Here is a 25161-nt window from a genome sequence, read left to right on the forward strand (position 1 = left end):
CTAGGTATTTAGTTAGTAGTAATATAGTAATAAGAATACCTGACTAGGTATTTAGTTAGTAGTAATATAGTAATAAGAATACCTGACTAGGTATTTAGTTAGTAGTAATATAGTAATAAGAATACCTGACTGGGTATTTAGTTAGTAATAATATAGTAATAAGAATACCTGACTGGGTATTTGGTTAGTAGTAATATAGTAATAAGAATACCTGACTAGGTATTTAGTTAGTAGTAATATAGTAATAAGAATACCTGACTAGGTATTTAGTTAGTAGTAATATAGTAATAAGAATACCTGACTAGGTATTTAGTTAGTAGTAATATAGTAATAAGAATACCTGACTAGGTATTTAGTTAGTGGTAATATAGTAATAAGAATACCTGACTAGGTATTTAGTTAGTGGTAATATAGTAATAAGAATACCTGACTAGGTATTTAGTTAGTAGTAATATAGTAATAAGAATACCTGACTAGGTATTTAGTTAGTAGTAATATAGTAATTAGAATACCTGACTAGGTATTTAGTTAGTAGTAATATAGTAATTAGAATACCTGACTAGGTATTTAGTTAGTAGTAATATAGTAATAAGAATACCTGACTAGGTATTTAGTTAGTAGTAATATAGTAATAAGAATACCTGACTAGGTATTTAGTTAGTAGTAATATAGTAATAAGAATACCTGACTAGGTATTTAGTTAGTAGTAATATAGTAATAAGAATACCTGACTAGGTATTTAGTTAGTAGTAATATAGTAATAAGAATACCTGACTAGGTATTTAGTTAGTAGTAATATAGTAATAAGAATACCTGACTAGGTATTTAGTTAGCAGTAATATAGTAATAAGAATACCTGACTAGGTATTTAGTTAGCAGTAATATAGTAATAAGAATACCTGACTAGGTATTTAGTTAGTAGTAATATAGTAATAAGAATACCTGACTAGGTATTTAGTTAGTAGTAATATAGTAATTAGAATACCTGACTAGGTATTTAGTTAGTAGTAATATAGTAATAAGAATACCTGACTAGGTATTTAGTTAGTAGTAATATAGTAATAAGAATACCTGACTAGGTATTTAGTTAGTAGTAATATAGTAATAAGAATACCTGACTAGGTATTTTAGTTAGTAGTAATATAGTAATAAGAATACCTGACTAGGTATTTAGTTAGTAGTAATATAGTAATAAGAATACCTGACTAGGTATTTAGTTAGTAGTAATATAGTAATAAGAATATCTGACTAGGTATTTAGTTAGTAGTAATATATTAATAAGAATACCTGACTAGGTATTTAGTTAGTAGTAATATAGTAATAAGAATACCTGACTAGGTATTTAGTTAGTAGTAATATAGTAATAAGAATACCTGACTAGGTATTTAGTTAGTAGTAATATAGTAATAAGAATACCTGACTAGGTATTTAGTTAGTAGTAATATAGTAATAAGAATACCTGACTAGGTATTTAGTTAGTAGTAATATAGTAATAAGAATACCTGACTAGGTATTTAGTTAGTTTTAATATAGTAATAAGAATACCTGACTAGGTATTTAGTTAGTAGTAATATAGTAATAAGAATACCTGAAATATGATGTATATTGATGATAAAATATAACAATATGTTGATTCATCCCAATCAAAAGTAAATAGATGTGTGTAGAAACATCACAGGACGATACCCACCGAAAGAAGACACAGCTAGGTTGTCAAAATAATGTGCAACAAATGCATTGGTAGTTTGCCCACATACCAGCCTGAATGATCTCCACCAAAGGATGACAGTTTTGAGCAGCTAAAGACATAATTAGATGACAAACTTGATGGGATGAAAGATTACGTAGACAGCGACTTTCCATGGAAACATCAGAATACTCTGATCGCAGGAGCTTATGATACCAACCAGTAAGGGTAGTAGGTAAAAGATCTCAGGAAACAGATACATTCCAGGGAACAAACAGACAGGAACAAGAAGGCACAAAAGATGTTATGGGCCATATAACATAGCATGGAGTGAACTGGACAAAGAAGTAGATCCTCATACAAACAGAAGTACAGATGGGAAACAGAAGGTAAGTACATAAGAGAAAAAAACTAAACTTTTCCAGAAAGTTGATGTCCTGATGAAGGAAGGCCCAATCCAGATAGATAACATACAAAAAATGGTAAAGGAAACATAAAACATTAATGGCATAAATACTGGAATGACAATGACCACATGTCAGGTGGAGGAAGAAATAGATCTTATGGGAAAAATGGAACAAGGAATACATATCAATGAATTCAAAGGCAAAACTGAACAGGACATGAAAAACAACACTGATATCCTAGTCTGGCAGAAATCAGATATTGTGGATGGACCAAAATAAGTTAAAAAAAAAGAAAAAAACCAGGTGAGAGAAGGTTTTTCTGTAAATGGAGAATGAAAGGTGTTCAGTATAGCAGCAGATGAAACAGACAACTCTGATCAAACAACTAGATGAAGAAGTGGGATAGTTGACAAACAGAGGGTCGGGATGATCGGAAGCAATGGTGAAAAGATCAATCTGAAGTAAGACCAATGCCTCTGGTACATAGATACGCAGTGTCCATAGTTGAGAACACACACACAGATTACCCAAAACTATGATGAAACATAGTTGTAATACAAAGGGTATTAGAATAATCCAAGGGGTCAACAATGTTTCACTGGTTGAGAAACATCCAATGAAGGAAATGCATGTGTGCCCAGGTTACCAATCATCAAGGAAGGTTACATGTTGTATATATTACTTATATTTATCAATTATCAAGGAAGGTTGTAGTTACATGTTGTACAGGTTATTGATGTCTATCAATCATGAAGGATGGTTGTAGTTAAATGTTGTACAGGTTACTGAGATCTATCAATCATGAAGGATGGTTGTAGTTAAATGTTGTACAGGTTACTGAGATCTATCAATCATGAAGGATGGGTGTAGTTACATGTTGTATATATTACTTATATTTATCAATTATCAAGGAAGGTTGTAGTTACATGTTGTACAGGTTATTGAGATCTATCAATCATGAAGGATGGTTGTAGTTACATGTTGTACAGGTTATTGATGTCTATCAATCATGAAGGATGGTTGTAGTTACATGTTGTACAGGTCATTAATATCTATCAATCATAAAGGATGGTTGTAGTTACATGTTGTACAGGTTATTAATATCTATCAATCATAAAGGATGGTTGTAGTTACATGTTGTACAGGTTATTAATATTTATCAATCATGAAGGATAGTTGTAGTTACATGTTGTTCAGGTTATTAATATCTATCAATCATGAAGGATGGTTGTAGTTACATGTTGTACAGGTTATTAATATCTATCAATCATGAAGGATGGTTGTAGTTACATGTTGTACAGGTCATTAATATCTATCAATCATGAAGGATGGTTGTAGTTACATGTTGTACAGGTTACTGAGATCTATCAATCATGAAGGATGGTTGTAGTTACATGTTGTACAGGTTACTGAGATCTATCAATCATGAAGGATGGTTGTAGTTACATGTTGTACAGGTTATTAATATCTATCAATCATGAAGGATGGTTGTAGTTACATGTTGTACAGGTTACTGATGTCTATCAATCATCAAGGATGGTTGTAGTTACATGTTGTACAGGTTACTGATGTCTATCAATCATCAAGGATGGTTGTAGTTAATTGATGTACAGGTTACTGAGATCTATCAATCATGAAGGATGGTTGTAGTTACATGTTGTACAGGTTACTAAGATCTATCAATCATCAAGGATGGTTGTAGTTACATGTTGTACAGGTTATTGATGTTTATCAATCATGAAGGATAATTGTAGTTATGTATTGTACAGGTTATTAATATCTATCAATCATGAAGGATGCTTGTAGTTACATGTTGTACAGGTTATTAATATCTACCAATCATGAAGTATGGTTGTAGTTACATGTTGTACAGGTTATTGATGTCTATCAATCATGAAGGATGGTTGTAGTTACATGTTGTACAGGTCATTAATATCCATCAATCATGAAGAATGGTTTAGTTACATGTTGTACAGGTTATTAATATCTATCAATCATAGAGGATAGTTGTAGTTACATGTTGTACAGGTTACTGATGTCTATCAATCATCAAGGATGGTTGTAGTTACATGTTGTACAGGTTACTAATATCTATCAATCATCAAGGATGGTTGTAGTTACATGTTGTACAGGTTATTGATGTCTATCAATCATGAAGGATGGTTGTAGTTACATGTTGTACAGGTCATTAATATCTATCAATCATGAAGGATGGTTGTAGTTACATGTTGTACAGGTTATTAATATCTATCAATCATGAAGGATGGTTGTAGTTACATATTGTGCAGGTTACTGATGTCTATCAATCATCAAGGATGGTTGTAGTTACATGTTGTACAGGTTACTAATATCTATCAATCATGAAGGATGGTTGTAGTTACATGTTGTGCAGGTACTGATGTCTATCAATCATCAAGGATGGTTGTAGTTACATGTTGTACAGGTTACTAATATCTATCAATCATGAAGGATGGTTGTAGTTACATGTTGTACAGGTTATTAATATCTACCAATCATGAAGGATGGTTGTAGTTACATGTTGTACAGGTTATTGATATCTATCAATCATGAAGGATGGTTGTAGTTACATGTTGTACAGGTCATTAATATCTATCAATCATGAAGGATGGTTGTAGTTACATGTTGTACAGGTTATTAATATTTATCAATCATGAAGGATGGTTGTAGTTACATGTTGTACAGGTTATTAATATCTATCAATCATAAAGGATGGTTGTAGTTGCATGTTGTACAGGTTATTAATATCTATCAATCATGAAGGATGGTTGTAGTTACATGTTGTACAGGTTACTGAGATCTATCAATCATGAAGGATGGTTGTAGTTACATGTTGTACAGGTTATTAATATCTATCAATCATGAAGGATGGTTGTAGTTACATGTTGTACAGGTTACTGATGTCTATCAATCATCAAGGATGGTTGTAGTTACATGTTGTACAGGTTACTAATATCTATCAATCATCAAGGATGGTTGTAGTTACATGTTGTACAGGTTACTGAGATCTATCAATCATGAAGGATGGTTGTAGTTACATGTTGTACAGGTTATTGATGTCTATCAATTATGAAGGATGGTTGTAGTTACATGTTGTACAGGTTACTGAGATCTATCAATCATGAAGGATGGTTGTAGTTACATGTTGTACAGGTTAATGAGATCTATCAATCATGAAGGATGGTTGTAGTTGCATGTTGTACAGGTTATTAATATCTATCAATCATGAAGGATGGTTGTAGTTACATGTTGTGCAGGTTACTGATGTCTATCAATCATCAAGAATGGTTGTAGTTACATGTTGTACAGGTTACTAATATCTATCAATCATCAAGGATGGTTGTAGTTACATGTTGTACAGGTTATTGATGTTTATCAATCATGAAGGATAATTGTAGTTATGTATTGTACAGGTTATTAATATCTATCAATCATGAAGGATGGTTGTAGTTACATGTTGTACAGGTTATTAATATTTATCAATCATGAAGGATGGTTGTAGTTACATGTTGTACAGGTTAATGAGATCTATCAATCATGAAGGATGGTTGTAGTTACATGTTGTACAGGTTATTAATATCTATCAATCATGAAGGATGGTTGTAGTTACATGTTGTACAGGTTATTAATATCTATCAATCATGAAGGATGGTTGTAGTTACATGTTGTACAGGTTATTAATATCTATCAATCATGAAGGATGGTTGTAGTTACATGTTGTACAGGTTATTAATATCTATCAATCATGAAGGATGGTTGTAGTTACATGTTGTACAGGTTATTAATATCTGTCAATCATGAAGGATGGTTATAGTTACTACTGTTGTACAGGTTACTGACGTATAGCAATCACCGTGTTTATTAACTTGCATTCAAAATTTTATTGAATTACTATTTTATGAACTTATGTCAATAAGTTTGGAATCAAAACTGCAGATTATAATTCCACATTTAATATTGTATACGATTTAAATTTCTGACTTTAAAAATATGCATTAAACGAATGTGGCTAAATACAGGTTTTAGTGAGTCACGTGGTATGTTGAATGTAACACTGTTTAAAATTAAATGTTTGTGATGTCATAATGCAAAGTGTATAGTTTCATACAAATTAGGAACTCAAATTAATAGTACTGATAAACTAGAATATAAAATAAAAGCCTCATATATAATTTTTATTTTGTTGAGATATGACTTATGTACTAAACCAAACACAGTAGACCCATTCACTTCTCTCCACTTTTTAAAGTGGTCTCTTACGTACTACTCTTACTATAATATATGGCATGTGAATAACCAATGAACAGCTTAGAATGTCTCAAGAGCAGTTTTCTCAGCCATTTTAATCTTTGAAAATGCTGCCACATTCTTTTGATCCAAGATTTCAATGAGGCAGGTTGTATTTTTAGTCTGCTAGAAGTCTCATGTTTTTTAAAATCAAAATGCATAATATTTAGTAAGCTTAACAAATTATAGTGTAACTCTACAGTACCAGTGTAGTTATTTATGATTTCTTGGTTATAAAACGAAATGTATAAAACCTATTTAAAAGGTTCCAAATGTAAATTTAAGCACCTAATTTAAGTCAAATACATATTCTCTCTCTCTCTCCATGTGTTTAAAGCAAGCTGAAGAGATATTCTTTCTCTCTCCATGTGTTTAAAGCAAGCTGAAGAGGTATTCTCTCTCTCTCCATGTGTTCAAGGCAAGCTGAAGAGATATTCTCTCTCTCTCCATGTGTTCAAGGCAAGCTGAAGAGATATTCTCTCTCTCTCCATGTGTTCAAGGCAAGCTGAAGAGATATTCTCTCTCTCTCCATGTGTTCAAGGCAAGCTGAAGAGATATTCTTTCTCTCTCCATGTGTTCAAGCCAAGCTGAAGAGATATTCTTTTCCTCTCCATGTGTTCAAGCCAAGCTGAAGAGATATTCTTTTCCTCTCCATGTGTTCAAGGCAAGCTAAAGAGATATTCTCTCTCTCCATGTGTTCAAGGCAAGCTGAAGAGATATTCTCTCTCTCTCCATGTGTTCAAGGCAAGCTGAAGAGATATTCTTTCTCTCTCCATGTGTTTAAAGCAAGCTGAAAAGGTATTCTCTATCTATCTCTCTCCATGTGTTTAAGGCAGCTGAAGAGATATTCTCTCTCTCTCTCTCCATGTGTTTAAGGCAAGCTGAAGAGATATTCTTTCTCTCTCCATGTGTTCAAGGCAAGCTGAAGAGATATTCTTTCTCTCTCCACATGTTCAAGGCAAGCTGAAGAGATATTCTTTCTCTCTCCACATGTTCAAGGCAAGCTGAAGAGATATTCTTTCTCTCTCCATGTGTTCAAGGCAAGCTGAAGAGATATTCTTTCTCTCTCCATGTGTTCAAGGCAAGCTGAAGAGATATTCTTTCTCTTTCCATGTGTTCAAGGCAAGCTGAAGAGATATTCTTTCTCTTTCCATGTGTTCAAGGCAAGCTGAAGAGATATTCTTTCTCTCTCCATGTGTTTAAGGCAAGCTGAAGAGATATTCTTTCTCTCTCCATGTGTTCAAGGCAAGCTGAAGAAATATTCTTTCTCTCTCCACATGTTCAAGGCAAGCTGAAGAGATATTCTTTCTCTCTCCATGTGTTCAAGGCAAGCTGAAGAGATATTCTTTCTCTCTCCATGTGTTCAAGGCAAGCTGAAGAGATATTCTTTCTCTCTCCACGTGTTCAAGGCAAGCTGAAGAGATATTCTTTCTCTCTCCATGTGTTTAAGGCAAGCTGAAGAGATATTCTCTCTCCCCATGTGTTTAAGGCAAGCTGAAGAGATATTCTATCTCTCTCCATGTATTTAAGGCAAGCTGAAGAGATATTCTTTCTCTCCATTTATTACAGCCAAAGTTACAGTAAACATGGGAAATTTAAATAATGTTATCATAATTCTTTCTTAAACTACAAACTATTGTTTACAGGGAAAAGTTAAATCTATTATAACTCTTATTGTGATGGTTTGTGAAATTAAACCACCTTAAGATATTATCATGTTTAACTGCTATTTACTCTAACTTATATGAATAGTTACAGACAATTCCATGAGGCAGTCAGCACACCACTTCCTCTGATCTAGTAGTAATACTTATGACTGCTCTGGTTCTAACTCCTAACAAAATAGTAATTTATATATTTTAAAACCTTAATATATAGATTCAATTTCTTCCCAGAAATTACAGTTATAACAGATGTAAATTTTTGATATGGGATATGTATTAAACATATTTTCTGGTTTAGAGACATTTATAACTTACAGGGCATGAAGATCACCTAAAAGACACACAAAATTCGTTGACAGCACAGCCCTGACTTTTTACAACTTACTTTAAAGTCGTATATATGAAAGTTCCATTTCTGACTGTTATTCACTAGACAAGAAATACAGGGAAACCAGTTGAATTAATACCACTACTACCAAACAGTATAAATAGTGTGTGTACACATATAGTGTATATAAAGGACATAAGACATAAGAATTATTTTTTGTAGTATTAAATAAATTTCATTATAAAGAAAATATTAAAAATTAAAAATGGAATTTCTATAGAGACAATTTGTTCTAACATCTTACTGTAATCTAGATGTTTAATTTTCATTCAAAGTTGAATTAGAAGACCAAAATTGTCTTTGACATGGACATGTTTGGTTCTGTCAACTTTTGTTCATTCCACTTTAATCACATGTCTTGCAATCTGTTTTGTTCCTCTAAATACTGATGCAGACTGTAAGTATGGGTAACTTTTGATTCAATGTTGTAAACTTCAGTTAATATTTTAACATAAAAATAAAACATTTAGTTAGAAACACTGTTGAACTGTTGTTAATGAATTATTGTATCAGTCTCTAGTATGAAATCTATTCTTGAGAGACTCCAAAAAGGGCACCACTACTGATATAGACAACTTTTGTAGGCCATTAATCACAGTCAGAAAAAAACAACAAAAATTATTTATATAGAGATCAAAATATGACATAGCCAAAACACATGCAGTTTTCTATAACCATGATATATACAAAAGTTTCAAATACAAACCATGAGTACAAACCTTACTGTATCTGAAGTATTTACTTAAACAAATGTAAAGAATGATTCAAAGTTTATCAGAACATAAATTTTTAAAACACTTTTTATTGCTTTTTGTAATTGGTAAAACATTTTGATTATTGCTGTAATCACTGTTAAGTACAGAGTTACATTAGCCTAAATTATCATAACTTGTGCCTGAATGTATCATGCACTCAACTCTCACCATCATTCCTAACTTCATCAGTTCAAAAATATTCGTATTGTTTTTAACAATGTTTTGGGACAACAAGGGAGCTGCTAATCCATTTCAGTTGTCCCAAACTAAAACTATTAAAAAAAATATTCTAAAGTCAACCCTTATAATTCATATATTCAGTTTTAATGCCCTATATTTAATAAACTGGAACTACAAGTAGTAGTTTTTCACCCTAAACTCTATTCATAAAATGTATTTTAATACAGTTACACATGACAATGATTTACTCCAAAATACATTAAAAAGTCAATGTACCATATGTTATTCACTTTAGTTTGTATATATCATAGTTAATTGTGCATTTCAATTTCATAATTATCAATTATACCACATTATTAATACTAGTTTTTACTAATGGTTACTATACTACAATATTAACAGGCTTACCTAATATTATTAAAACCAGTACTAATCAGTATGAATATAGTTATGTACACTATTATTAAGAATAAATTCGTAATATTAATAATATGCTATTAACATTATACCGAATAAAATATTCATATCGAAACTGTAACAAAAATATAGGCCTAACTAGGCTACAAAAATGTAATTGTCAATAGTCATTTTCTTGTGTGTCTGTCCACCTTTCGCAAAGTTTGATTAAAACTAAAACAGTAGCCTAAAAAACATTTTTAAAATTTATTTTCAGTATTGCTGCAGACATGACCTTCGACATCGATACACAAAAAATATTATTAAACTTTTTAATGAAACATCTGTCTGTGTCTTACATTTATTTTGTTACGATAACTCTTACTTTTTTGGGCAATGTTGAGCCTTAGGTGGAATTTCTTGAATAATTTCTACATCACAATCCATCCCTTCCACATCCATATCAGCCATTTTCTTGCTTACTCTATAAAGGTTAACAACTCGCCCCCTTTATTCCATAAAAAAATTAAACAAAAACTAATTTACAAATCATAACTTCAAATCATTAAGTTCGAAACATTAAATAGCTGAAGAAATTCGACTGCATGGTAGAAGTTTAAAAGCTTGAATCTAAAGTAATAGTAATGCTAATAAAAATTAATTTTATTTTAAGCGTTCAATGACAGTTGTTTCGAATGTGAACAATTCAATGATCTGGTGGCACTAAGAAGCATAGAATGTTTATTATCTTATTGTTAATTAAAACTTTAATATTAACATCGTTTGTTTGTTTGTTTGTTTTTCGAATTTCGCACAAAGCTACGCGAGGGCTATCTGCGCTAGCCGTCCGAAATTTTGTAGTGTAAAACTAGAGGGAAGGCAGCTAGTCATCACCGCCCACTATTGGGCTACTCTTTTACTAACGAATAATGGGATTAACCGACACATTATAACGCCCACACGGCTGAAAGAGCAAGCATGTTTGATGTGACGAAGATTCGAACCCGCGACCATCAGATTACGAGTCGAGTGCCTTAATCGGGCCTACATTAGTTAGTGTGATGACTAATTTACCTTATTACCTCGTCTTTCACTACTAAATATGGACGACTATCACCAAGAGCTCTCTTGTAGCTTTGCACAAAATTCAGAACAAACAATAGTGGGAGTTGGGAAGCATAAATAATTGCCACCAAAGTCAGGCTTGAGGGTCAGGGAGAGCTACAGTCTCAGGGAAATATGGGATAAAAAATAACGTATTTTCAATTTCATAATAAACTTAAGGGAAAATCGCAGTACTGCGGGAAATCACTTTGCCTCAAAAAATTTACAACGCTAAAATCAGGGGTTCGATTCCCCTCGGTGGAATCAGCAAATAGCTCGAGGTGGCTTTGTTATAAGAAAAGACACGCCTCAAAAAATGTAAATTCTCAACACAATTCGCTTCCGCTCACCAGAAAATTTCTTCTTACGCCCGTGAATTTATGAAGACTTAAAATTGGAACCGGGTGACATAATTGTCCCCAGGTCTCGACCTACGTTTCGGCGCCCCTCGCAAAAGTAAAAAAATATTAAAATGTATATCGCCCCCCTTTTTTTATGCACGAATACAGATATTACAGGTGATGTGTTTTACAAAAAATAAATTATGGTTATACTATGCAAAGTACATGTATTCAGTGCAATTGTTAAGTTGAATATCATTACTCATTATTTTTAATATAAATTAAAAATCGAATAACAGTTATTAAATTTGTTTTATTTTTGAATTTCGCGCAAAGCTACTCGAGGGCTATCTGTGCTAGCCGTCCCTAATTTAGCAGTGTAAGACTAGAGGGAAGGCAGCTAGTCATCACCACCCACCGCCAACTCTTGGGCTACTCTTTTACCAACGAATAGTGGGATTGACCGTCACATTATAACGCCCCCACGGCTGGGAGGGCGAGCATGTTTAGCGCGAACTCGCGACCCTCGGATTACGAGTCGCACGCCTTACGCGCTAGGCCATGCCGGGCCGTAATAAAAATTACAAGTTTTCTAGCAGTAGAATAATTTTGTCGGGCGATGAAGATGCATTGAGTTAAGAAAATAATTTTCGTTATTTGCTTATATGAAGTATCATACAGTATATCAGTTTACGCTCGTTCATGTGATATTTAGTCAAAAAAGACCGCATGCAATATACAAACTGTCAAAAAGAATCGCAACGCCATCTCTTGGTTACAATCTAACTATAGTAGCACTTGACCAGCAAGTAATATTCATAGTGTTTCATCACTCACTAACATAAATATTCCCAAAAACTTTAGGAAACTAAATTATTTACAGATAAATGCCCTACCTCTTGCGGTGCTCAAATGTTGTGTGGAAAATATTGTGGAGTCGATAAGTTATTTGATTGTTTAAATCTGTTCTAATAGGGGTGTAATTCTCATATCAAATGGATAATGTAATGTTATTATTAAAGTATTAAATTTAAAAGTTTTTGAATTTCGCACAAAGCTACAGGAGGGCTCTCTGCTCTAGCCATCCCTACTTTAGTAGTGTAAGACTACAGGGAAGGCAGCTAGTCATCACCACCCACTGCCACCTCTTTTACCAATGAATAGTGGGATCGACCAAACATTATAACACCCCCACGACTGAAAGGGCGAGCATGTTTGGTGTAAGAAGGGTTCAAAGGTGTTCGACTTTCAGATTACGAGTTGAACATCTTAACCCACCTAGGCATGCCAAGCCTTTTAATAAAAGTATAAACCTATGGAATAAAACAATTTGTTATGATTAAAGTTAACAGTTGTCAAATGTGAATTTAAAAGTTTAAAATCGTTTTGTTCTCATGATTTGGTTTGTAAATTTTCTTCACTGAAGTTACACATTTTGGATAAGAGAAGAGAAATTTAAAACTATTCCATTGTCTGTTGTACTTATCTGTGCTATATTCAGAAAACAGCAGGATGAAAGGACTCGAGTTTAAGACTTTTAAAGAGGCAGACTAAACAACAGTTAAGATAGTTTAGTTTGAAGTTCACACAAAGCTGCTCAAGGGAATCTGCACCAGCCATCACTAATTTAGCAGTGAAAGACTACAGAGAATGCAGCTAGTCACAACCACTGACAGCAAATTCTTGGGATACTCTTTTACTAATGAACACTGGGATTATTCATCACATTATAATGTGTCCATGGCTGAAATGGTGTTCACATTTGACCTGCAGATTGAAAGTTGAGTGCTTTAACCTCCTGGCCATACCAGACCTCTAATTACCACACCTTTATTTTTAACAGAGTTATCAGCTTTAGGAATGATATTTTTTTATGTTTCTGTGGGTTGGCATGAACTGAGTAACTGTCTACTGGGGCACATCTGTGGCCAGTCTCTCAATGCTTCTCAGTCAGAAAAGACAGGATTGTTTCATATCTTGATCAATTTCCAGTTATTCAGTGCATAAACCACAAAAATATGTCCATCTGAAATAGAAACACAGGTTTACCAAGTAAGCCTCTGTTGTAACCTGGGGCTTAACATGTCCTGTCTTCATAAAGATGTAATACCCTTTAATCTGAGATCTTTCAAAAAGTGGAGCTTTCTTCTCCCAGTTTGCCCCTGAATGTCCATCTTTCAAAACTGCTTGACTTACAGGGTATTATATCTGTGTTAAATTGATTTCTTGAACCTATGCGTTCTTCCAACATCCTTTATTTCCTGCCTTTGAATATTTTTGTTGAATTATCCAGGTTCTGCAGTGGTACATTTTAAGGAAATCATTGCCAAATTTGGTTTAGTTATATCAATCCATTCAGATTGATCAATACAACAAGGTATTGAAAGATAACAGACATTATGACTCGCACTATTAGTGCATTTTGTTACAGTTTGTAACTGATTGTTAAAGGTTTTTTTTCCCTGAGAATATGTACTTGTCAGAGGGAGCCACTAATACCTGTGATTGTAAAGGTAAAAATGATATAATCTGAGGTTTTCTGTCAAGTAGCATTATCGTGTCATGTCTTCTCTGCACAAGTTTTCTCATGAACAGTTGCACACTTTGTCCCAATATTTCAATGACCACTTGATATAATGACAAAAACATAAACCAATAAAACTAACATTAATTATTCTAATTGACTCTGATTGGTTTACAATGATAAACAACTATATTTTAATAACTTATGAAAGAAAGCAAAGAACAATATGTTACAATAAGTCTAGTACATTACATCTGCCATGTCCAGTACTGAAAGACCTTTCACCCAGTATGAAGGCTGGGATACAATAAACATTGTAATGGTATACATTCTATTTATCCCATCAGTTTACAAGAACAATAAATATCACAGTGTGAATTCTATGAACTGAAATATAATCATTATTATTAGCTTTATTTAAGCTATTTACTAATAATATTTTAGGGTAAAGATTAATAAGACAATATGTTTTATGATTAACACAGATTATTTTCCTGATATTATTATTGTTTATATTAATTTTACTATCATTCAGACAAATTAGTGAACCAGAAAGATATTTCCCTGGAGCAGCTCAAAGACCCACAGATTCAACAGGAATACATTTTTAAACTGATTTAACAATGCACCATCCCTCAGACATATCCATACATTCTGAAGATGACTGTCGTAGTTTAACTTTCACATTATCTGAAGGTCAAGTCACATTATGGCTTGGGTAGTGCTAGTTGTAATGTTGAGATACTACAGAATGACCTGGATCAATAAGTAGGTAGGACATGTATTTATTGTGAATGTTGCTATATTACAGAATGACCTTGGTCAATTGAACATTTGGACAAATGACCTTTTATCATAGTGACTGCAAGGTAATGCACTTTGTTTATCACAAACTGAAACACAATTTTAAAAAGTGGGAACCCCTAAAATGACATAACTGAAGAAAAGAATTGTGGCACAGTGGTGGATAAGTTTCTCATGCCACTAGGAATGGAAACCTCTGTTCCTAGAAGTAACATAAAGCTATGTTCCTAGAAATGAAGCTAATATAATTTTATAATGTATTGAAATTGGTATTAGTTATAAGTAAAAATGGGGCAACTCTCTCTCTATAAATCATTAGATAAGAGCCTGGTTGGAAGAGTACAGTTTTAATCCAAGAAATGACATTGATTTATTGGAAAGATATAACAAAAAGCACTAAGACAATGGTTCATAAGGGTGTGTCTTACAAGGGTTCATTTAGAAAATATGGCTAAGGGGTGATCTTATAGAAGATTACAAGATAACCCATGGAACTTGTAAGTCTGAGAACCTTAGGCCATACTGTATTGAAAACAAAAGTTGAAAATTTGGAAAGAAAAAAAAAAGCAAATTAGTTTGCAGTTGTGATAGTTTTCTTTTTTACTAGCAAGATGATTGGCTTATCTGTTTCCATAGCAGTTGTGAAAGCCAATACTTTATGCAAGTTTGAGAGAAGGACTGACAACTTTTTAAACAAAGGATGAGTTGGCAAGTACAGCCTTGAAAGAAACCCAAAAAAACAACACAATTAGTCTATGTTAAAAAATACACAAGTACTTTTATAAACTCTACAAATTATAGTTCAAAAGTTTCTTTTAATTATATACAACTTTCCTAAAGATTTTATGAAATGAATTCAATAAATCATACAGTTTGAAGATATAATAAACAAATAATTACCACCCACAACTTTTTGTAAAAAAAAACAACACCTCTTTTTAAAATTAAAAAATACTTCTTGATAGGCTGAGAGACAAGAAATCTATAGAGATTGATCCACATATGTGAGAAAAAACTTCTAAGAACAGAAGTGACTGGAAGCAAATAGTTAACCTGGGTCTCAGAAAGAGAGAAAAAAAAAGAACAAATAAGGAAAAGAAGATACTGGAAATATGCACAAGCTGTATGATCAATTCCAGAACACACATGACAGATGTCAGCAAACATGCTCTTCTCAATCTGGATTATTCAGTCACTCCTGGAAGTGTTAACATGAACAAACTCTTGTACAGGCACAAATATTTATTATAAGACACTTCTCACATGAATTATGTTTAGTTCTTGTACTGACTTAAATTATATTAAGTGAAACTGCTGCTCATGAATTGAGTTCAGAGCCTCAAATTAAGCCAATTCTATAAAATAAGAAAGAACTACTGTTACTTTCAATAATTTATTTTACTACATTCTAAGATAATCTACGGTAGAGGAAACTTTCCAATACATTCTTTTGATTCTCTATAATACCTAGAGCAATAACAATATACTGAATGAAATGAAGTTCTAATTTGCAATTTTTTTTTTTAAGTAATGCAAATAATAGTCTGTAATCTCTTTCACCTTCACAGCATTCCTCTAGTTATCACTCCTTCTGGAGGAGGTTCAAGCGCAGCCTTTACAGTTGGTGGTTGAATGTGATTTTTCGCAGCTGCAATCTGTGCGAGGCACTTGAAAGTCCGAGGCTCCCAGATTGCAAGATCTGCCAAAGTTTTTCTGTTTATAAGAATGTCACATCTCGCAAGGTTCTCCATAAACAAAGGATAAGGTATGTTCAACTCCTCACAAGCAGCTGTAATACGTTCTTTCCACAAGTTACCTCTTTCAATTTTCTTTACTTTTCTCCCACAAACTGCATGTTGTAGAGCCTTGTGTACATATCTTATAGCTACTGAATAACAGTTGCGTTTTCGTCCGTAAAAATGAGCTGCGAGTTTTAATATTTGACGTCGCTTCCAGAACTTGTCTGCTCCCCTTGAACGTACGCAATTTACTAACGATAAAAATACCATATTTAAAAACAAAAAATCTACGAAAACACTTGATGAAACTGCAACGTCCTATTAAGCCTAATATATAGCTTCAAGAAAACATATAGTATACTAGCGCTCTCTGGAATTATATTTTAGTAATAAAAAATATTTTTTAAATATTTTGATTAGTTACAATTCCAATCGGTTAATTTTCTCACCCAAAACTCCAACTAGCTTCTCAGAAATTTAACTTTATGTTCTTAAAGAATTTTGTTTCTTTGTAGAATGTTTGCACAAGACTACTCTGCACTAGCCATACCATCCATTTTCATCTTTGAGGCTACTCTTTTATCATCCAATCACAGGTTTGACCATAACATTATAACGCCTCACGGTTGAAAGAATTAGTTTGTTTGTTTTTTTATGTCAATTTACGATTCCATTTCCTATTAATTAAAATCGTTAACACTGGAGCTGTTATCATCTCTTGCTTTAATTTTAAGAAAGTATCATTGTGGAGTCCAATAACATTTACGTTTTCTTTTTAACTAATAAAAAAGTTCAATAATTGTATAACATCAAGGTTGAAACTGAATATACTAACTCTACGTTCTCAAAATGAATTGATTTCTTTACAATTCTTTGGTATCATAAAAATATTTAATGTTACTGTTTAAGTGTTACTGAAAGTTAGGTACTTGGGATTTATACAACTAAATTGTATTAACCTTCGTGGTTTATATTTCTTTATAAAATTCAGTTTTATGGTATATTAATAGTTGTTCAAATTTTGGTGATAAAATATCATTACATTGTTAATGTACGCCTCGCAACAAACAGTTTTTATTCCTTTTGCTACCATATTTAGAAACCTTTGAGAGGAAGCTAGAGTACTGTTAATCTAAACGAAGATAGTGTTGAACTGTAATAAATCGATAATAAATGGAGTTTAGTGTCTACCTTAAGATTTAATAAAATTTGCCAGTAACCTAATGATAGTCACAGGGCACTTATATATTCTGCATTTGTCAATACATGTAAGAACGTCCTCGATGGATCGACGGTAATTCTGATGGCTTGTAACACTAATAATCAAGGTTCTATACTTGAGGTATACACAGCACAGATAACTCACTGTGTAGCTTTATGCTTAACAGCAAGTAAAACACTTAACAGTTAATGGGAAACTGGTATTTTGTTCAGCTTTCTGTTATCCTGTTCTAGCACCAATGAAATAAATATTTTGTTTTACATTACGAATAATTGAAACGCTAACTGTTGAATTTCCCAAAAGTTTGCCTCAGGGCTCTCTGCTCTAGTCGTCCTGAATTATTAGGTAATAGGCTAGAAGAAAGACAGCAAATCAACACCACACAAAGCCAAATAAATCTTGGACGATTCTTTTATTAATGAAAGGTGAGATTGACCATTCCACTTCTCCAGAATCAATATAGCTTATAATAAGTATATTGTTAAACAAAAGTTCAAAGATACTGCTTTTGAGTGGATTGTTAATTTTTACTTTTCGTTTGTGTTTATTACGACAGTTCGATCACTTTTATGGTTATTATCAGTAACTTCTGTCTATTGTGTGAAATACTGCACTCGCGTTTTATTCCAATTTTAGAAAATATCTTGGGTGATACCTGAGTTTGGATTCAAAATAGGTTTTATATCACGAATAATTTATACTTTTTTTCTATTAATGTTGTTCTCATTGCACAAAATCTTAAAGTTATTAATGTTAATTAGCTGTTGATTTGTTGTGCTGTGTTCATACATGTGTTATGTTCTTAATGCTATGTAAGTGTTATCGTATCGATGTTTGTAGATACTTCTTCCGTTGAAGTTAACAGAATAATTATAAAAAATCCTTAGATGATTTTTTATTTTTCGTGTTCGGTTTTTGAATAAAATTAACTTTTCTGTTTATTTTACTTTTCTTATGCTCCTTTCCAAATGTTTATGGTGTTTTTGGTTACATAGCTATGATATGGTAAGACACATTAGTTTACCCGAGTTCGTGCATTTTGTCTCTTTCATGGTGTTTATGTTGTTTCCTTTTCTTTTGTCTGTTATTAAACATGTTTTTATATTTAATTAAGGTTCTAGTGGAAGTATGTTTAGGGAAATGACGTGTCAAATACCGATTCTAATTCATGTTACAGACTACTGCTGCTAGATAAGTTAAATGGTTTGTTGTAAATGTATGAAGACGTGCCTATTTTTTTGTTCATTGGACAAATGGATTACGAGAAAATGCTTTACTACTTCGTCTTTTCAACAGGAGATCCAATTCTCAAGTTTAAATAATAAGGTTTAACATAATAAAAACACTAATTATAACTATAATAATGAAGGAACTACAAGCAAAACACGAAGTGATGTCTTACAACTAAGTAAATATCAAACTAATAAAGTAATATCACACTGTAATAGGACAGAAATGTAATTATCTATTTATATGTATCTTAACTGTGTTTTATATTATAAAACATAAAATGATTTATGTTTTGTTTGTCAATCTCATCATCTGAAAAGAGAAATACTTTGATGAAACTTCATAGTATGGACGACAACTGCTTGTTGTGGAAACACAAATGTCGGGAACGACGTGTCGAAAGTCTTCTGCCTTTCGTCTTCAAGTCGAAGACTTTCGAAACGTCGTCTTCTACACTTGTGTCGCCACAATAGGCAGTTGTCGCCCATTCTACGAAGGTTTATCATGAATACTCTATCTAAACAATCTATCAAAGGAAATACTTTGGTTTATTCTACAAAGTGTCGAAAACATTACGGGAGCCTGATAGGGTTAAGTGCTATATACTGATAAACGCATACGTTTGCTTCTTTGTTTTGAGTTTCACACTTAGCTACTCAAGGACTATTCGTACTAACCATCCCCAATTTTGAAGCGATAGACTAAAGAGAAAGACGCTACTCAAAATCCCTTACTGTTAACTCTTGGGTTACTGTATTACTAACGAATAGTGGAATTACTGCTACATTGTAAAACCCCCATAATTATGAGCAGAGTATCCTAACCGCCAAACCATCCCTGGCCAAAATGGTTTTGTTTTCGTTCTTATGCCTACTTTCCAGTTATGAAACTAGACTTAATATCACAATCGTTTAACCTAGTGCAGTATATCATAGGAAATCGGTTGTGTTATGTACAATAACTAAATTTAATAATCATTTATAAATGTTAAGTTTTTCTACTTTAAAAATTTATAAATGTTAAGTTTTTCTACTTTAAAAAAAGACAACTTATTACATTGTTGAAGGATGCAACAATGATTCCAGACACGAAAACAAGTAGAAGAAATGTGCACCACTGCTATCACACCACTTTCATGCATACTTCACAAAACATTAAACTATTTCGTGTAATTATACACTTCAAAATGTGTTAATCTATTCTCTGTAACTTATTTTTGTGGGATGTTAAAGTTTTTTAAAAATGATGAAAATAGTAGGGGAGCTCTTAATTGAACCAATTACAGTAATCCTTCTTATCAATATAGATTAAATATATTGTAATTTACAAAACAAGTCTTAGCATAATGGTGCATCACAAACAATGACCTTACCAGGATAAACTATTCTTTTTTATTTCTTTAGTGCCAAATTCAATATTTATTTATTTACTGACAATGGTTGAATGTAGTCTACTGATGTGCGTAGCTAATTGTTACTGCTCTATCCAAAGTTAGTGATTCGATATTGACTCTCGATAAATTCAACCTTACCCCTAAAGCTGGGTACATGTAGTGACACCTTAGTGTTAGATACAATAACTAACTGTTCTACTTTATTTTCGAATCTGTCTCCATTTCTGGGTGCCACGTGAAACATCCAAAATCCGACTTCCAATTGTAGACGTTCATGACTTCCACACTTAGCTTTTACAGTTCCAACCAACTAGTAACACATAATCACTACAGTTATCTGTCGGCTATAGAATAACAAGCTTCTTTTGTAATCTTCTTAATGCGGTCGAATGTCTAAAGAAAATAGTTTAGCCCATTTGTGGCTTACTTAAAAAGCCAGATAAAACGTAGTAGCGACTGGAACATTTCTAGTGACCGATATATTTTTGTGTTCTAAAATGCACGTTTGTAAGCCAAATGAATTCTGTTTGCATATCCCAAATCTACAATAATTTTGTGTTGTTGTTTTTTTCTTTAACTTTTGTAAAGCTCATGTGCCGTTCACGGGAAATAGCTAATAGGTTCCTCGCTGTTTTATTATTTTTGGCAGTTGTATTTATTGTTTTTGACTGAGGACAAATTGTTTTTGTAGAGACAGTAAAATCAAAATAAGAGAATATTTGTGAACAGTTTAATGGTTGAAACTATGAAGTTGTTCAAAACACAATTCCTTAAGTATTCAAAGAAAATAAAAAATATATTAATTTTATTTCATATTATTTATTTTTTATTTCAGTCTTGATAATTTTGCTACAATTAGCGTTATAGTAAAGATAATAAAAATAACGTTTCATAAAACCAAAAACTTTTGATATTCATTTCAGAACTTCTAGAGAATATGCAAATAAAACGTGAAACTGTAAAATGAAACGTATATCTGTTCTTAGCACGAAATTCACCTTCACTCAGATTGATTCAGTAAAATTTACTGGAATTCGCCGAAAAATCTGTAACAAGTATTTTACTTCATATAAATCTGAATTTTTGCGTACAACAACTTTTCGTGCATAGCAAAAACTTATCTAATCTCGTGAAGCTACACAGTAAATTCAGAATTATGGTAAGAAATACCACGCAAAGCTTCGAAGAGATGGGGAGGTCCAATGGTCGCTTTTGTTCTATCTCGTAACTGTGACGTCACACACCCATCCGGGCACAATGTCGTTAAATCTCGGCAATTTCCACCGATTTCCACAAAATGAAATAAAAGTTCGTCAACAGAACCTTATTTTGAGAATGCTATAATAACAATGAACGAACACAGTAATATTGTTTTATATGAATCAGATTAATAGATTAAAAATGGCTTTTTTAAACCAGTATCCTTAAAATAATGATACTTCAGAAATACCCTAATTTTCAGAGAAGTTAGGCTTTCGTGTTTCTAAAAACTAATAAAATACGATTAATTCATTATTAAGTTTTTTTATGTTGAAACAAAATATCGAATAGAAACTGATTTATTTCGGTAATTCAGAACTTTGGAAGCATGTGTTTTAGAATTAAATACAAACCGACACAATGGGGCTGTCTGTGCTCTGCCCACCACAAGTATCGAAACCCGGTTTCTAGAGATGTGGCACTGGGTGGCGAACTTTGAAAGAAAATAAAACAACTTACTTTCTTACAGACGCAAGTTTCATAGGGTATCTCGTATCCCAATGGCACAGCTGAATGCGGACTCAAACTACTAGAAACCAAGTTTCGATACCCGGAGTGGGCAGCGCACAGACAGCCCATTGTGTAGCTTTGTGTTTAATTTCAAACAAACAAACTAATGGAATCTCAAAGATCAAAATCTATATTTGATATTCCTAATCCCAAAACAATTTAGGATAACTTTGCAAACCAAATCTCTTTGAACGGTTGACAGATTAATTTATATCTCAGAAAACTTTGTGGTTTTAGAATCTGAAACATAACGCTTTAAAAAGAAAAGTCATACTTTGGAATTATTAGAAAAACGAAAGAGAGTGAAATATAAAACTTGCAAACGTTTCGAAACCACCGCTTTATAAGTGTTTTAATAGATAACCAAGTTTTTTATTTATATTAGCGGTTATTTTCGTTTTATCTAACTGCTAATTAATTGTTCAGTATTTCCGAGTTTGTCTGTTGTTGTTTATAACTTTATTTATTGTAAAGTGTTTTAAAAATATTAACGTATATTTTATTCCTTTCAAACAATCCTAGTTCTGGCGCCAACATTCGCGAGCTTTACTATTCTCAGCCATTATACATGTTGCCCAATCCTAGTTTTCACATACCTTTTCTTTACATTTTGAATTAATTTTATAACGACTCCAACTTTAAAAGTATAATTAATTAACTGAAAACGGAACCAATGATATTATAAATAATTTATTGTACACTTGCACGAAGACAGTTTTGTTTCGTCAAATATAACGCGAAGCTACACGAGGGCTGTCTGCGCTAGCCGTCTCTAATTTAGAAGAGATAAACCGAAGGAAAAAAAAAGACAGGTAGTGAATGTTACTAATCACCAAATCTTAACCTGCTCTTTTTACAACGAAACGTGGAATTGACAGTAACATTATAACGACCTTATACCTGAAAGAGCAAGTATTCAGTGACGGGATTCGATTATTGTACCCGAACCAATTGGTCACACCAGGCTACGGGCTAAAGAGAATGTAGCTAGTCAACAGTACCCACCGCCAACCGTTGGGCTATATTAGTCTAATCGAATAGGATATTTGACTGTACCTTTTATAGAGCACTCATGGACCCAAAATACAAAACGCGGGATTTTTTGACAATGGACGCGAACCAAGAATCTTTGGATTTACAGTCCGGACACGCTATATTCAATGGGACACGCTCAACTATATATAAGTGATATAATCGAGTTGAGCGTCTTAACCGTCTGGCCAAACACGACAAACTAAATATGTTGTTGTATATAACTTATCTAATTGCATAAACAAATGCTTTAGGCAAAGTGAGATTAGTTTCTTGTTGGCTTAGTGGTAAGGTTGAGGATATATAGCGTTCGATTTCGGTAATCGATCCCGAAACGGCCATTACAGCAAATAGACGTATTTTTGCAGATTTGAACTATAGTAAAACACATTATTTTTACCGTTTCTCTTGCTTTATCTGGTAAACTTTCCAAGTGTAATGATATTTTATCGTTATACAGTTGTTGTTTAAAGATGCGACACACGTGGTGGTGATAAGTATGAGAAAAATAGAACAGAGAAAACCTGCTTTCATCCTACGTTTTGATGGATAGCGTTAACATATTTGTTGTTAAATGATCGAGTGTATCTTAAGTTTAACGTGTTGCTTAACAGAGTCTGGTAGGTTTCATTTACGTCGCTCTAAATGACGCTAAACATGTACTTAAAACAATGTTTACGGAGTTCGCAATTCGGACAAAAACAACCAATAAAATAACCAGTCCAAACCAGTTTGGTTTTAAACTAATTTGACCGCACAGAAGCGCCACTATCACACTCAAAACTATCTCTTATAGATAAGGACATTAAGTTTTGAAACAAAAGAGAGAAAAACATTCAGATATTACAAATGGCATTTTTCTACTGGTATGCACTGATTCTTTTGGTAAACTGTTCCGTCTGGACATTGGCAACCTGGCCTGCAGCGTCCCTTGCATGGTTTCTTCCTTTTGTAATTCCGACATGTCCGTTTACATGGCGGTCCACATGGTGTAAAAACTGCCCCTTTAGGACACTGTGCATCTGAAAAGAAGGAAAGACTTTAAGTTTTTACAAGATCGATAATTTCTAAGACTGCGTTTCACTTAGAATAATTACTGTTTTATTTGTATCTCACAATAGAGTTCCTCTTTTATTAGATTTGCTTTGAAGTTTCGCGCAAAGCTACACGCGGGATGTCAGCGCTAGCCGTCCCTAATTTAGAAGTGTAAGACTAGAGGGAAGGCAGCTAGTCATCACCACCAACTCTTGGGCTACTCTTTTACCAACGAATAGTGGGATTGACCGTACTTTATAACGCCCTCACGGCTGAAAGGACGAGCATGTTTGGTGTGACGGGGATTCGAACCCTCGACTCTCAGATTACCGAGTCGAATGCCTTAACCACCTGGCCATGCCGGGCCGAATAGCTAAAGAAGAAAACTGTCTCTGAGCTTTTATTTTTCAGAATGTGAGACTTCTTCGCCTGACTTACTGCTATATATCTTCTAAACTAAATCACATAAAAAGAAATGCCATAATTTGAAAGAGAACATTTTAAACTCTTAAACCCTTATTTAAAAAACTTCTATAAAATAATATACAAATATGGCTACGATAAATATACACAATTCAATACCATATATTGATTGACCTACTTTCACAGCCTGCCAGTGTTCTCCAATTTAAGTCAATATTGGCCTTCTGACGCTCGCACTCACGAGCATATGCCTGCACGGCCTGACAGTAGCACTTGCGTTTGTTTGAACATTCACACACATCCATTAGACACGATCTGAAATATAAATAACAAAAAATATATAATAACCACGAGTAATTCATCAACAAGTGTTTTCGCAAAGCCACATTGGGCTACCTGATGAGTCCACCGAGGGGAATCGAGCCCCTGATTTTAGCGTTGTAAATCCGTAGATTTAACGCTGTACCAGCGGGGAACCATATGATCAGGACTTTAGCCTTAAGGGAAAATTTAGATTCTGCACAAACCAATGAAATGCCCAATCTAATATTATTAGGCCTACTGCTAGGCTAAACCATTTGCAAGCTAGGAAAAATGCAAAAACAGAAAACCACTGAAGCTTCCAGTGACGCTTGATTAAATACACTCAGCAAAACATCAAACCTATTTATCCGAGACAAATAAAGCTTTATTCATAAACAATTAGCACATCAATAACGAACATAAGATCTTTATCGATTTTCTCACAAACAATCTCGTGGA

At 33.1% G+C, this 25161-nt stretch overlaps 2 protein-coding genes and 1 pseudogene across 3 annotated transcripts in view; all 3 read right to left on the reverse strand.

The window, feature by feature from the left end:
- The window catches only part of LOC143256430 (dnaJ homolog subfamily C member 7-like), a 104193-nt pseudogene extending 93885 nt beyond the window's left edge, over positions 1 to 10308 (reverse strand). Inside the window, exon 1 of the transcript XR_013031353.1 lies at positions 10168 to 10308. The product of XR_013031353.1 is annotated as a dnaJ homolog subfamily C member 7-like (transcript). The remainder of the gene's footprint in view (positions 1 to 10167) is intronic.
- A 5626-nt stretch (positions 10309 to 15934) lies between these two features.
- On the reverse strand, positions 15935 to 16653 carry mRpL20 (mitochondrial ribosomal protein L20). Its single transcript, XM_076513659.1, has one exon. The coding sequence runs from the start codon at positions 16562 to 16564 to the stop codon at positions 16118 to 16120; it is 447 nt and encodes a 148-aa protein (XP_076369774.1). The 5' UTR covers positions 16565 to 16653; the 3' UTR covers positions 15935 to 16117.
- Positions 16654 to 22586: 5933 nt separating this feature from the next.
- The window catches only part of LOC143256432 (BMP-binding endothelial regulator protein-like), a 68040-nt gene continuing 65465 nt past the window's right edge, over positions 22587 to 25161 (reverse strand). Inside the window, exons 15-16 of the mRNA XM_076513660.1 lie at positions 24578 to 24714; positions 22587 to 23963 (exon numbers count right to left, since the gene is read on the reverse strand). Of these exons, the coding sequence (XP_076369775.1) occupies positions 23785 to 23963; positions 24578 to 24714 (316 nt within the window). The 3' untranslated portion in view covers positions 22587 to 23784. The remainder of the gene's footprint in view (positions 23964 to 24577; positions 24715 to 25161) is intronic.

This window comes from Tachypleus tridentatus, chromosome 7 (assembly GCF_004210375.1).
Source record: "Tachypleus tridentatus isolate NWPU-2018 chromosome 7, ASM421037v1, whole genome shotgun sequence".
NCBI lineage: Eukaryota > Metazoa > Arthropoda > Merostomata > Xiphosura > Limulidae > Tachypleus > Tachypleus tridentatus.